The 14543-nt window shown below is 56.2% G+C and overlaps 1 protein-coding gene across 1 annotated transcript in view; it reads left to right on the top strand.

Moving 5' to 3' along the window:
* Positions 1–13467, top strand: part of ARID3B (AT-rich interaction domain 3B) — a 30897-nt gene extending 17430 nt beyond the window's left edge. Inside the window, exons 5-9 of the mRNA XM_069025222.1 lie at positions 2397–2580; positions 5933–6192; positions 6325–6582; positions 9372–9467; positions 10391–13467. Coding sequence (XP_068881323.1) covers positions 2397–2580; positions 5933–6192; positions 6325–6582; positions 9372–9467; positions 10391–10563 — 971 coding nt within the window. The 3' untranslated portion in view covers positions 10564–13467. The remainder of the gene's footprint in view (positions 1–2396; positions 2581–5932; positions 6193–6324; positions 6583–9371; positions 9468–10390) is intronic.
* The last annotated feature ends 1076 nt before the right edge of the window (positions 13468–14543 follow it).

The following is a 14543-nucleotide window of genomic DNA, read 5'->3' as shown; positions in this document are numbered from 1 at the left end:
AAATGGAATTATTCCAGTAGGATGGGAGCAATCCTGTCCCTGCTGTAGAGTTTCTCAGCTGTACAAAGAAATTTTATGTGTGTGGAGGGTGGCAAAACCAAACTCGAGGTTTTATCTCAGTGGATAAATTTATATTCTCAGTCTAAACATACTTAGCTTAGTTTGTAAGTGTGTGTTTCTCTATAAATCCCTGTTCAGCTGAGTTTCTAAGTGTGTGTTTCTCTATAAATCCCTGTTTAACTGAGTTTATAAATGAAATTTCAGGGCACTTCGGCCCTGTTTGAAAGCAAAGCTGAGCGAGGGAAGGTGTCCGAGGGCTGCCGAGGTGCCTCGGGGAGGTCAGGGTTTGTCACTGTTCCTGCTCCAGCTGGGAGCAGCTCCCAGGAAGCGTTCAGCCTCTGTTCCCCGCTGATGCAGGTGAACCTGGATTAATGACCTGTGCATTTCCTCAGCTGGGGCAGTCTGGAGAAGGGTGAAATGTGGGACACGAAGGGGCAGGTATTTGTCAATAATTCTGTGTGAGCAGCTGAGCCTTTTCCGTGGGCCTTCCCTTTCACTCTCCATCGGGATGAAAGTCCCTGCTGGGCAAGTTAATGCTGTTCCCTCCATTGGATTGGGGAAACTCGGGGGGCTCTGAATGGGGGGAGAGGGGCTTCATCCCCCTCCAGCCGAGCGAAGGCTTTGCTGCTCTGGTTAATTACTGAAAGAAGGGGCGTTTTGGGGTGTAAACCCCAGCCCTGGCTCTTCCTGGAGGCTTTGGAAGGAAATACTTCCCTGTTTTCCCTGCAGCTGCCTGGCTCAGCTGATGAGTGACAGCTCGGGGCCAGTAACTTGATCATTGCCTGATTCCCGTGGATCCCGTGCTGCTGTCACCCTGCTCCCGGGCCACCACGACACCCCGACACAAAATGGAGGCTCGGGAAAAAACAGAGCAAACCCAGGATTTTTGGGAAGGAGCCACAGGGGGTTTGGAGGGTTTGGAATTCCCTGTGTGCTCCTGAAATCAGGGATTTCAGGGATCTGCACCCCTGAGGTCAGGAAGGGGACGTGCTGCAGGTTGTGGGATCGCCGCTCCGTGGGCAGGGAAGGGCTGCTTGGACGGGAGAAGAGGATGGGATTGATGTAAATGGATGGAAACCTGATCAAGCTGCTCCTGGATGCTTTGAGTCGGCGGGGTTTTCAGCCCTTTAAAGCTGCACAAAATGGGCTGTTTTATCCAGCATCTCGTTAACCTGTGGGAGCTGGCAGCACGAGCTAATGCCTAACAGGCTTCCCAAAGAAAAGGCAGGGAAAAAAATCCCCCGTGGATGGGTAATGAGGACAGCTGCAGGGCCGGGCTCCTTTCAGTGCACGGAATGAGCCCGTTTATAAGGGCCATAAACGGCTCCGTGCGGGGCACCGGGGGGATCCAGGGCTGCCAGCAGTGGCACCGGCCTCCCCTGGGGACTGGGGATTCCACAATTGTCCCTGCCCCCCTTCCCAAGCCTTCCTGCCAGGGTCGGGCTGCCCATTGTAGGGACAGGATGCTGCCCTGGGCTGGGCGGCCCTTTGATCCAGGACAGAGTTTTCCCAGGCCAAATAAAAGCTCTGCCACATCAGCTTTTCTTTATTCCTTCTTCCTCTCCGTGCCTAAATCTCGTTAGTCTGGGCTTTAGCACTTTCAGGAGCTGCCAAAGGGACACTGACGGGTTAAAAATCAGATTTTCCTCTGTGTTAACCTGAAATACAGCAAAACTGAGTGGGAAGGATGGAGCAGGACCTGGGTTTGGGATGCTCAGAGCTGCCGTGGCCTCATCAGGGAAGTGTTTGGGAGCACGTTCAGGGAAAAGGAGTGGGAGGCTGGAAGCTCTGTGTGAGCAGGGGAAGGAGCAGCCTTTATTTACCTCTCCAGGTTGTTCCAAGTGTGAGGGAAGATGGAATTGTGTCTCCATGGGGGAGAGGTGTTCTCTGGTGCCGATTCCCTCGGTTCTGCTGTTCCCAGGCAAACAGCACAGCACATCCTGGGAAAGCTGAACCTCCAGGAGCTGCTCAGCTCCTCCCCGAGCACAGCTGGGATTTTTATCCAAGGGTTTTAACCCTGAGCTCATAAAACTGATTCCTTTGTGCCTCGGATTCAATAGTCCCAACTTCCCCTCTTTCTATTTCGGGAGCCGCAGGTTTTTATTGGTCTGGTCATTCCCTTTGCCCACAGGAAAGGGTTTTCCACGGAAAGACCGTGCCCTGTGGCTGCTCTCCCCTGCCTCATTTACTCATCCATGGAGAGGCCTCGAGCCAGGCTGAAAATTCCCTGAATTCCCTGTTAGGAGAGAGATGGATCCCCCCCACAAGCTGCCCGTCCCCTCAGCCTCTTGCCATCCCTGACTCCATCCTTTCCGTGCTCCTTCTCTCCCCCGCAGGAACTCCCATCAACCGGATCCCCATCATGGCCAAGCAGATCCTGGATCTCTACATGCTCTACAAGCTGGTGACCGAGAAGGGCGGCCTGGTGGAGATCATCAACAAGAAGATCTGGAGGGAGATCACCAAAGGCCTTAACCTTCCCACCTCCATCACCAGCGCCGCCTTCACCCTGCGCACGCAGTGAGTTGGGAAGGCCTGGAATTCCCATCTCCTGCATGGAATTCCCATCTCCTGCATGGAATTCCCATCTCCTGCCCCTCCCTCCATCCCCGGCCGTTCTGCCCCCTCAGGGCCCTGTCTGTCCCTCCCAAGAGGAGCTCTTGGCACAGGGAGGAGGGGGCTCCTCCTGGTGATTTAATGTCTGCTAGCACTGGGAACCGGGAATTCAGCACCTCCTTCCTGTAAGGATTGGTTTCCTGACCTACGGCGCAGGATTGGGGAAGAAAAAGTGGAATAAGCAGAGGGAAAAGACTGGTGGAAGTGAAATCCCTGTACAATTGAACAGAGTGAAGCTGTGCCTTAGCAATGAAGGGCTGGGAATGCACTCCCAGCTCCTGTGGAGACTCAGTTTTTAGGGGAGATTTTAGAACCCCAGAGAGGGAAGCTCCTCACTGTTCCCACAGGCTGGGTCTCCTGCAAACCTGTGGGCCAAAACTCCTCCAAGGGGGTAAGGCTTGGTGCTGCTCAGTACAGATGCCTTGGACAGGGGTAATTCCTCAGAATTCCTTGGATTAAAGTGTTGTGGTCCGAGATCGTGGTTCTTAGGATTTCAGATTGTCAGTTGTGAGGGAATTCTGGGAGATTTACAGAGGGTATTTCAGTTGTGAGGGAATTCTGGATGATTCTGTGAGGGTATTTCAGTTGTGAGGGAATTCTGGGAGATTTACAGAGGCTATTTCAGTTGTGAGGGAATTCTGGGTGGTTTATAGAGGATATTTCAGTTGTGAGGGAATTCTGGATGATTCTGTGAGGATATTTCAGTTGTGAGGGAATTCTGGGAGATTTACAGATGGTATTTCAGTTATGAGGGAATTCTGGGTGGTTTATAGAGGATAATTCAATTGTGAGGGAATTCTGGGTGGTTTATAGAGGATAATTCAGTTGTGAGGGAATTCTGGATGATTCTGTGAGGGTATTTCAGTTGTGAGGGAATTCTGGATGATTCTGTGAGGGTATTTCAGTTGTGAGGGAATTCTAGATGATTCTGTGAGGGTATTTCAGTTGTGAGGGAATTCTGGATGGTTTATAGAGGATATTTCACTTGTGAGGGAATTCTGGGAGATTTACAGATGGTATTTCAGTTGTGAGGGAATTCTGGGTGGTTTATAGAGGGTAATTCAATTGTGAGGGAATTCTGGGTGGTTTATAGAGGATAATTCAGTTGTGAGGGAATTCTGGATGATTCTGTGAGGGTATTTCAGTTGTGAGGGAATTCTGAATGATTCTGTGAGGGTATTTCAGTTGTGAGGGAATTCTGGGTGGTTTATAGAGGATAATTCAATTGTGAGGGAATTCTGGGTGGTTTATAGAGGATAATTCAGTTGTGAGGGAATTCTGGATGATTCTGTGAGGGTATTTCAGTTGTGAGGGAATTCTGGATGATTCTGTGAGGGTATTTCAGTTGTGAGGGAATTCTGGATGGTTTATAGAGGATATTTCACTTGTGAGGGAATTCTGGGAGATTTACAGATGGTATTTCAGTTGTGAGGGAATTCTGGGTGGTTTATAGAGGATAATTCAGTTGTGAGGGAATTCTGGATGATTCTGTGAGGGTATTTCAGTTGTGAGGGAATTCTGGATGATTCTGTGAGGAGATTTCAGTTGTGAGGGAATTCTAGATGATTCTGTGAGGGTATTTCAGTTGTGAGGGAATTCTGGGAGATTTACAGAGGCTATTTCAGTTGTGAGGGAATTCTGGGTGGTTTATAGAGGATATTTCAGTTATGAGGGAATTCTGGGTGGTTTATAGAGGATATTTCAGTTGTGAGGGAATTCTGGATGATTCTGTGAGGATATTTCAGTTGTGAGGGAATTCTGGGAGATTTACAGATGGTATTTCAGTTATGAGGGAATTCTGGGTGGTTTATAGAGGATAATTCAATTGTGAGGGAATTCTGGGTGGTTTATAGAGGATAATTCAGTTGTGAGGGAATTCTGGATGATTCTGTGAGGGTATTTCAGTTGTGAGGGAATTCTGGGTGGTTTATAGAGGATAATTCAATTGTGAGGGAATTCTGGGTGGTTTATAGAGGATAATTCAGTTGTGAGGGAATTCTGGATGATTCTGTGAGGGTATTTCAGTTGTGAGGGAATTCTGGATGATTCTGTGAGGGTATTTCAGTTGTGAGGGAATTCTAGATGATTCTGTGAGGGTATTTCAGTTGTGAGGGAATTCTGGGAGATTTACAGATGGTATTTCAGTTATGAGGGAATTCTGGGTGGTTTATAGAGGATAATTCAATTGTGAGGGAATTCTGGGTGGTTTATAGAGGATAATTCAGTTGTGAGGGAATTCTGGATGATTCTGTGAGGGTATTTCAGTTGTGAGGGAATTCTGGGTGGTTTATAGAGGATAATTCAATTGTGAGGGAATTCTGGGTGGTTTATAGAGGATAATTCAGTTGTGAGGGAATTCTGGATGATTCTGTGAGGGTATTTCAGTTGTGAGGGAATTCTGGATGATTCTGTGAGGGTATTTCAGTTGTGAGGGAATTCTGGATGATTCTGTGAGGAGATTTCAGTTGTGAGGGTATTTCAGTTGTGAGGGAATTCTGGATGGTTTATAGAGGATATTTCAGTTGTGAGGGAATTCTGGGAGATTTACAGATGGTATTTCAGTTGTGAGGGAATTCTGGGTGGTTTATAGAGGATAATTCAATTGTGAGGGAATTCTGGGTGGTTTATAGAGGATAATTCAATTGTGAGGGAATTCTGGGTGGTTTATAGAGGATAATTCAGTTGTGAGGGAATTCTGGATGATTCTGTGAGGGTATTTCAGTTGTGAGGGAATTCTGGATGATTCTGTGAGGGTATTTCAGTTGTGAGGGAATTCTAGATGATTCTGTGAGGGTATTTCAGTTGTGAGGGAATTCTGGGAGATTTACAGATGGTATTTCAGTTATGAGGGAATTCTGGGTGGTTTATAGAGGATAATTCAATTGTGAGGGAATTCTGGGTGGTTTATAGAGGATAATTCAGTTGTGAGGGAATTCTGGATGATTCTGTGAGGAGATTTCAGTTGTGAGGGAATTCTGGATGATTTACAGATGATATTTCAGTTGTGAGGGAATTCTGGATGATCCTTTGAGGGTTCTTCACTTGTGAAGGAGTTCTGGATGACTCTTCCCTGCCCTCGTGGCAGCAGTAGTAGGTAATTGTGTACCACTGAGCACGTCCAGGCTGAGCTGTGCTTGACCCCTGAACTCCAGAGCCCCCAGATGTGCTGCGGGCCTCGGCACGAGGCTGCCTGCCCCAGTGCTCGTTGCTGTGGGCTGTGGTTCCCTGCAGCGCTGAGCCCTGTCCCTCTCCCCAGGTACATGAAGTACCTCTACGCCTACGAGTGTGAGAAGAAGTCGCTGAGCTCCCCGGCCGAGCTCCAGGCCGCCATCGACGGCAACCGGCGCGAGGGGCGGCGGCCCAGCTACAGCTCCTCCCTGTTCAGCTACTCGCCCTCCACGCAGGGGCCTCCTTCCCTGCTGTCCCCCCCCAAAATCCGCTTCCCCATCATCGGCGTGGCGCCGGGCAGCGGGACCAGCAACCCCCGGGTGTCGCCGGCCGCGGCCGTCAGGAAAGGTCAGCTCCTCCCGCCCCAGCCGGGCAAACAGCACAGCTGTGCTGGTGCTTTCCATGTTATCCACGGGGATGTGGGAGCAGGGGCTTGGGACTGGCTGCAGAGCTGGTGTTGAGTGACCCCTCCTTCCCCAGGCGACGGGGTGCCCCTGACCGTGCCCATGCCAAACCGCATCGCCGTGCCAGTGACCCTGGCCGGCCAGCAGGCCACCGTGGCGGCCAGGACGGCCACCCTGGAGCAGCTGAGGGAGAGGCTGGAGGCGGGAGAGCCCCCGGAGAAGAAGGTGCCGCGGATGACGGAGGAGGAGCAGCGGCTGGTGCAGCAGGCGCTGCAGCGCAACCTGTTCAGCATGGCCCGGCAGATCCCCATGAAGATCAAAATCAACGGCAAGGGTGAGGCACAGCGGGCAGAAACCTGCGGGGCAGCCGGGAGGGACGGGCTTCCAGCCGGGAATGTCCCACACACACAGAGGCTGGGACATCATCCCGGGCAGAGGGCAAGGCACGGAGGTGTTCAAGTGGTTTTGTTGGGTTTTCCTGCTGGGTTTATTCTCTGGCTCATCCAAATCCAGCCTGGATTCAGAAGGATCTCTGCCGTGTTCCCAAAGCTCCAAGCTGGTCAAACCCCCCTGACCCCTGTGTCCAGCACAGGAGGTCACTCAGGGCCCGATTTGGGGGTGATATTTCAGTTGTGAAGGAGTTCTGGGTGATTCTTGGAGGGTGTTTCAGTTGTGAGGGAATTCTGGATGATTTACAGACTCCCACCCCCACAGAACTTGCACCCCATTAACTGATGGTGGAGGCAACAGCTCTGTCCAGGCAGCAGCTGCAGGAGCCTTGGGGAGACACCCAGCTTTCAGGAATCCTTTCCCAGGGACTGGGATGAGCCTGGGGGAGATGCCCAGCTTTCAGGAATCCTTTCCCAGGGACTGGGATGAGCCTGGGGGAGATGCCCAGCTTTCAGGAATCCTTTCCCAGGGACTGGGATGAGCCTGGGGGAGATGCCCAGCTTTCAGGAATCCTTTCCCAGGGACTGGGATGAGCCTGGGGGAGATGCCCAGCTTTCAGGAATCCTTTCCCAGGGGTTGGGATGAGCCTGGGGGAGATGCCCAGCTTTCAGGAATCCTTTCCCAGGGGTTGGGATGAGCCTGGGGGAGATGCCCAGCTTTCAGGAATCCTTTCCCAGGGGTTGGGATGAGCCTGGGGGAGATGCCCAGCTTTCAGGAATCCTTTCCCAGGGGTTGGGATGAGCCTGGGGAAGATGCCCAGCTTTCAGGAATCCTTTCCCAGGGGTTGGGATGAGCCTGGGGGAGATGCCCAGCTTTCAGGAATCCTTTCCCAGGGGTTGGGATGAGCCTGGGGGAGATGCCCAGCTTTCAGGAATCCTTTCCCAGGGGTTGGGATGAGCCTGGGGGAGATGCCCAGCTTTCAGGAATCCTTTCCCAGGGGTTGGGATGAGCCTGGGGGAGATGCCCAGCTTTCAGGAATCCTTTCCCAGGGGTTGGGATGAGCCTGGGGGAGATGCCCAGCTTTCAGGAATCCTTTCCCAGGGGTTGGGATGAGCAGGCCATGAGGAGCCTGGGCTCAGGGCTGTGAGCAGGGCAGGTGATCCGCAGCCACATCTGCACAGCCCCAGGGCAGAGCAGAGCTGCTGGCAGGGCTGGGCCAGGAGGTCACATCCAGGCAGCGTTCATGGCCTGGGAAATGCTCTCCTGAAATGCTTTGGGAGAGGGGAGTCCCCCCGGAAAGGCCCGTGCTGGGCTAGAGTGGCTCCCGGAGCTGGGGAGTGCCCTCACTGGGCAGGCAGAACCCCAGCCCCAACAGCTGCCTCCTCCAAAGCTTCTGATCCATGGAAATGAGAGGCCTCAGCCCCCTGGGCGCTGCAGGTTTGGGAGGAGGCACAAGGCCAGGCAAGTTTGGCACGGCTTGGAAGAAAGGGAAGAGCTGCTCTTGGTTTGAGGTGCTTGGCCACAAATAAGGATGGGAAAGGTCAAAGCAGATCCCTCTGACCCAGCAGCAGCAGCAGCAGGTGGGATTGGGATTCCCAGCTCCTGGCAGCTCTGCATCCACCTAAATGTCACATCCAAACCAAAATTGCCAGTGGAAGGGAATACAGGTTTTATCCAGCGATGTTCGTTCCCTCTCACCCCACTTTGCTTTCACCCCGGATTTGGATTGGGTTTGGATTTGGATTCCTAAATCCAAACGCTGGGAACAGCTGCAGTTCCTACCAACAGGAAGGGGCTGGGCCCTGCGGATTCAGGCATGGGATTCCCACCTTTGTGAGCTGGCTGGGGGCAGGGCTGTGTCTTCTGTGACCTCATTTTCCCCACTGCACCCCAAAAATCTGACGGAGCTTTGGGAGGTGCTCTGAGAGGTGTTGTTGATAAGCACAGCATGGCTTGATTAACAACATTTAGGTTCGGTGTTAATAATGTGGAGTTTCTAGGGGGGTATGGCATTGCTGCCCTCCGTGGAAGAGCAATCCCAAAATCCGGGCTCACCCTCGTGGAGGTTCAGGAGCTCCTGGAAGAGTTTGGTGTTCAGCTCCCCTCAACCACCACTGCAAACTCTGCTCTGCTCTGCACTGCTGCTTCCCGAGCTGCCCACCACTGCCCAGGCTGAGGATACGGAGGAAAATCCTGATTTTCATGGAGCGTCCCTGGGTTTTCCCTCCCTCCAGTGGTCACTGGAGCTGCTGCAGTCCGAGCACAACAAGCCACAGCAGCTCCCAGCCACCCAAAATCCAGCTGCGAGTTAAACATGGGCTCATCTGGTGTGTTCCTTGGGAGGGGAATGGGAATTTGGCCCTCGGGGAAGGAATTCCAAATGCCAGTGGGCTCCTGGCCTCACCGAAGCACTTCAGCACCTTTGTAGCCTTGTCATGGGATGGCTTGAGTTGGAAGGGACCTCAAAGCCATGGGCAGGGACACCTGCCACTATCCCAGGGTGCTCCAACCCCCATCCAGCCTGGCCCGGGGCACTTCCAGGGATCCAGGGGCAGCCACAGCCGCTCTGGAACGTGGACATTGTGTGGTGAAAAAGGGGGCGACAAAAGCGGGGCTGTGCTCACCTCTGGGGAGTGCAGGGAATGGGATCTTGCCCTCTAAGGAATGGGATCTTGCCCTCTAAGGAATGGGATCTTGCCCTCTAACTCTGCCTCCCTCCCTTCCTGGGACAAGACAAGGCCGACTCGGCGGCGGCGGCGCTGAACCTGTCCCCCAACGGCATCGGCAGCATCAACATGTCCGTGGAGATCAATGGCACCACCTACGCTGGTGAGAGAGCCCAACTGGGAACAGGGAAGCCCAACTGGGAATGGGAGAGCCCAACTGGGAACAGGGGAGCCCAACTGGGAATGGGAGAGCCCAACTGGGAACAGGGGAGCCCTCCTGGGAATGGGAGAGCCCAACTGGGAACAGGGGAACCCTCCTGGGAACGGGAGAGCCCAGCTGGGAACGGGGGAGCCCAACTGGGAACAGGGGAGCCCTCCTGGGAACAGGGGAGCCCTCCTGGGAACAAGGGAGCCCTCCTGGGAACGGGAGAGCCCTCCTGGGAATGGGAGAGCCCAACTGGGAACGGGGGGGCCCAACTGGGAATGGGGGAGCCCTCCTGGGAGCGGGGGAGCCCTCCTGGGAATGAGGGAGCCCTCCTGGGAATGGGAGAGCCCTCCTGGGGTCAGGATGGGTGGGATGGGGTGGTCCCTGCTCAGTCGCAGCAGGGGGAGGCGATTCCTGCTCCTTCGCTTGGTGTCAGTGCTGTAAAATCTGAGGGAAGGGTTTTAAAATCTCTCTGGCAGTGTTGGTAGGAAGGAGCATTGTCCCTGTTCTCCACGGAGGGGCTTCACTTGGCTTTCCCAGCAGGAATGTCCCCTGCGCTCCGCTGGAGCAGTTTCCCTTCTGCAGGTCCCGCCTGCGCATCCTTGGGCCAGTCCCAAGTGGGAGGCCTGGCCCTGCCTGACCCTGACCCCAGCGGGGGCTGCTTCCCTGCTCCGAAGGCAGAGGCCATTTGGGATCTGTTTCCCTTAGGGATACCATCCCTGTGCCAGGCTCCAGTGCCAGGGAGCGCTGACTCGGGAGCGCGCTCGGAGCCACACCAAGCCCTATCCCCGAGCCTCTCCCCGCCGGGACGGGATCCATGGGGTGGGAACGCCTTCCCTTTTCCCAGCCGTGCCAGCCCCTGACCCGCTGTGTGCCCGCAGGGGTGCTGTTTGCCCAGAAGCCCGTGGTGCAGCTCCTGGCCGGCTCGGGCCCGCAGAGCTCGTGCAGCAGCAGCAGCAGCAGCAGCAGCAGCAGCAGCTCCCACTGCTCCCCCAGCCCTACCTCATCGCGGGGCACGCCCGGCGCAGAGCCCTCCACCAGCTGGTCCCTCTGACGGGCACTGTCCCAGCCCGGCCGGCTCCGAAGCAGCCGGGCAGGAGTGCACAGATACCTCATCTCAAGGAACCTGCTCTCATGGCTGGCCAGCAACAGGAGGATGATGATGGTGGTGGTGGTGGTGGTGGTGGTGGTGGTGAAACCTTTCCATGCCAGCGAGTTTTCCTTCGTCTCTTTGTCCGGCATTTTTTACTTCGTTCCCCCCCTTTCCTTCCTCCCTTTTGCTCTTTGTTCCTCCTCCTCCTCCTCGCAGGGTTTGTGGTGTTCCCGTGGAGGGGGGGCACACCTGGCGTTTCTCAATCAGGGATGGGCTCCAGGGCCGCGGGTCCGGGCGTGGCCGGGACGTCACCAGGGCAGGGAAAGGGCCGGAGCTGGGGCAGGGACTCCTGGAATCCTGGAACCAGGGGCCACGAGGGCTCTTCCCACCCACAACTCCGTGTTTTGACAATCCTGAGAGCCGGGGGGGTGCCTGGCCCTATCCTCCTGTGGCAAACTGCTCATGTCCCTTCCTGCTGTGTCCTCATGGGAGGCTCCCGAGCGTCCTTGCTGCTCCTGTCCTTGGTTTTGGCACCATCAGCTGCTCGGTCCTGCCTGGTGCCACCTCACCCCTTCCGTTCAGCCGAGTCCTGGATGCCCCTGAGTGTCCTGCACCCCCTGAGGAGCTCACCCCAGTGACACTGACAGCCTGGGCTTGCTGGGGCTCCGTGTCCTGCCCCTCCGCCCCTGTGGCAGCGTCACCGGGGTTGGCCCAGGCTCCCTTGGGCAGCTCTGGAAGCTCTGCAGGGCTGAGCTGAGCACATGGGTGCTGATGGAGCCCAGCTGGGCACCTGTGCGGGTGCTGTGGTTAATGTGACCCACGGGGGATTTGGGGCTCTGAACAAACCCCCTCAAACTGTGCCCGAGCAGGGGAGACCCCCTTGTCTCTGGGGAGAAGCAGAGCACGGGGAATCCAGCCTTTCTTTGGCCTTTCCCTGGGCTCCCCGGCTGGAAGCAGAGCTGGAGTTCCCTGGCTCCGTGGAGCAGCAGCTCAGGTGGCCTCGTGCTGTCCCCGTGTCCCTCTGGCCTTTCCCCAGCCCGGAGCCGCTCCTGGCCCCGGCCCCCTGCCCTGGTGACATCCCTCCCATCCCTCCCGCCCTGGTGACGTCCTTCCCGTGCTCCAGGCCCAGGTCAGGTTTTTTGAGCAGATGAAATACCTCAGATATGTACTTGTTGTTGGGTTGGTTTTGTTTGTGTTGGGGTGGCTTTTTTAACCTCTTCAGGAAGTATTGGCATATCCTATCGCTTGGGGGTTTAATAGGCGGGTTTGCTGACTTTGTGTTTGCTTCTATCTGTTTCCACTTTTAAATCTATCACCAAAGACAGGAGGTTCAAACAAGGCTGAGCGAAGGAGCAGTGGCTTCCCCACCCTCCAGGCCAGCAGGAGCCGAGCTCCAGCATCATCCCAGGGCATGTGCATGGCAGGACAGCGGGGAAAAGGGCAGCAGCAGTCTTGGCCCTTGGATCTGTGCGCTGGCCTCGCTTCTCCCGGCTCTGGGCTCTGCCCTCGTGCTGGTTCCTACGCCATGGCCAGGGGCTGTCCTGCCCCCGCAGCCCTGAGGACTCTCTGGGATCAGAAGGTGGGAATGCACATGTCCTGAGAGGGATGCTGCTCCCAGCTGCCCCATCCAGCTGCCTCCAGAGGGAGCGGTGCCCTTCCCGGGGGCAGGGGAAGCCGGGCTGAGCCCGCAGGCTCCACGGCATTTCATCCTCGCAGACTCCTGGAGGGTTTTCCAGCCTCTGGGACTCGATCAGATTATTCCCCCCCCCCCCTTTTTTTGTTTTCCTTTGTTTTTTTTATTGTATTCGGGGGTGGGGTTGGGGCTGTTTCCTCTGAGTGGGACTGGGGCACTTTCTGCTTTTCCCTCTGCTCTGCTCCCCAGCCCTGGGGAGCAGAGGCTGCTCCGGGGTGGGGTTGCTTTGTCTCACTTGCTAACGTTGTGTTTTCTTGCACAGAAAGGCACTCGAATCACTGAACTGCTTGGACACTACTAGAGTATTAATGTTTATAAGCTTTACTCAACCTAGACTGGAACTAGCCAGGGACTAACAGATTGTTTTGTATCCAATTCAGGGAAAGAATCAGGTCGGGAAGCGTAACAGATACCTCAGTTAAATAAGCTGCAACAATAAACTGGTCCTTTCCCAGCCCAGGGTGACAAGGACCATCCAGACTGTGAAGAGTTAACCCTTTCCCTCAGCCTGGCTTTGGCCCCGGCAGCCTGAGCTGCGGGTCTCCTGCTGAGCTGCCAGGCTTTGGGTTCGGGGTGCTGGAAACCAGCAGCAGAGCGGGGGAGGCTGAGCGGGGGCCGCCCCAGCCCGGTGTAGTACTCAGGGTTTGATGCTGCGAGTAGGACGTTCCCGAGGGCAGTGCTCCGCTTCGCGGTGTTGCTCCATCCTCCCCCAGCTCCGCGCACCAGCCACGGGCTTGGCAGCGAGCAGCCAAAAACCCCCAGCTTGCTCCCAGCGCAGCCTCCGGCGCTTCCAGGGGGAGAGCGGCATCCCGAGCGTGCTCCGGGGCTGCGGGGCAGGCTCGGGGTGAGGGGGAGGCTGCGTGTGCAGCTCGGGGCCGTGTCACACCGGGTCCTTTCGGCCGCTGCGCGGGCGCGTTCCCGGGGGACTGCGATCAGATGTTCTCCTCTCCAAACAGCTGCAGCAGCCTTGCTACTAGTTTTTCTTACCTATTTAAAAAATAAAATAAAATAAAATAAGTAAATAAAAACAAATGTGATAGCCTAGGCGGTGGATAAATACCTCAACGTCTCCTTTCAACAAGTGTCTGTATATGTTGTTGTTGGGTTTTTTCTATCTTACAGGTTATCTGAATGTTTATATTCCAATAAACTTCTACCTCTTCACACCGTGACCCCCACGCCTGCTTTGTGCCCCCGGCTGGCTCCCTGAGTTTAAGGAATTCCCAGATATTCCCGGAGGCTGGGGCCTGTCCTTGCAGGGGCCCTGTGCTCCCAGTTTGGAGCTGGGCTGGGTCCCCGTGAGCTGGAACGATGGCGCTTCCAGGCTGGATCCTGACAGGAACCACACGGGCTCTCCTTTCCCAGGTGTCGCTGGAGCTGTCCCCGCCCCTGTCCCTTACCCATCTCCCAAATCCCTCGTCTGTCACCACCTGCTCCCCACAAAAAGCACATTTAATGCCTCCCCGCAGCCTCGCTGTTTGCACAGCGCCCGACGCTGTTTTTCCAGTCATTGAACCAGTTCGGCGGCGGGAGGGGAGCTGTTCCCCGTCCCTGCCGTACCAGCCTTGCCGATGCCCCGTGCCCGCATTTGCCTTGGCCGGGGGCCCGCCAGTGTGGGCCGGGGAGCGGATGGAGCCCACGACCTTCCTCATCCTGCCCCCGGAGTCACCCCGTGGGAGCAGAACCTCTCCTGCCCGCCCTTCCCTCGTCCCCCGGCTGCCGGTGAGCTCCGCACACGGGGACAGCAGCCGGGCTCAGCCGGGCTCCGGTCCCAGCCTATCCCAGCCTCTCCCCCACCTCTCCTCCCGTCCTGCCCACCCCTCCTGGCCTCGGCTTCTCCCAGCCCCGGCTTTTCCCCTCGGGAGCGCGGCTGAGGCGGTTCAAGGACTCCCCCGATGCCCGGAGCAGGTAAGGTGGGGTCCGGTACCGCCTCCCGCGGGGTTCGCTGCGGGCTTTATCCAGCGGCAGCTGGACGGGGCTCTCCGCCGGCCCCGGGGGTGCGCACACACCTGGGCTCAGGCGAGGAGCGGCTCCGTGCTGCTCACCCCAAGCCCTGCAGCCCCTGCGTGGCGGAGCTGCTCCCTGCACGCCCCGCACCCCAAAGCGGGCATCCCAAGGGTCCGGTGCACATTCCCACCACCCTCCAGCCCTGCAGATCCCCGTGGGTCCGTGCGCCCGGGCTGGACACGCTCCTCCGGCCCTCCCAGCTCGCTCTCCCAGGGCTGGACGGCCGCCGGCACCGGCAGGC

Source organism: Aphelocoma coerulescens, chromosome 10, assembly GCF_041296385.1.
Source record: "Aphelocoma coerulescens isolate FSJ_1873_10779 chromosome 10, UR_Acoe_1.0, whole genome shotgun sequence".
NCBI lineage: Eukaryota > Metazoa > Chordata > Aves > Passeriformes > Corvidae > Aphelocoma > Aphelocoma coerulescens.
The sequence above is the reverse complement of the archived record's forward strand: the minus strand, read 5'-3'. Positions and strand labels throughout refer to the sequence as shown.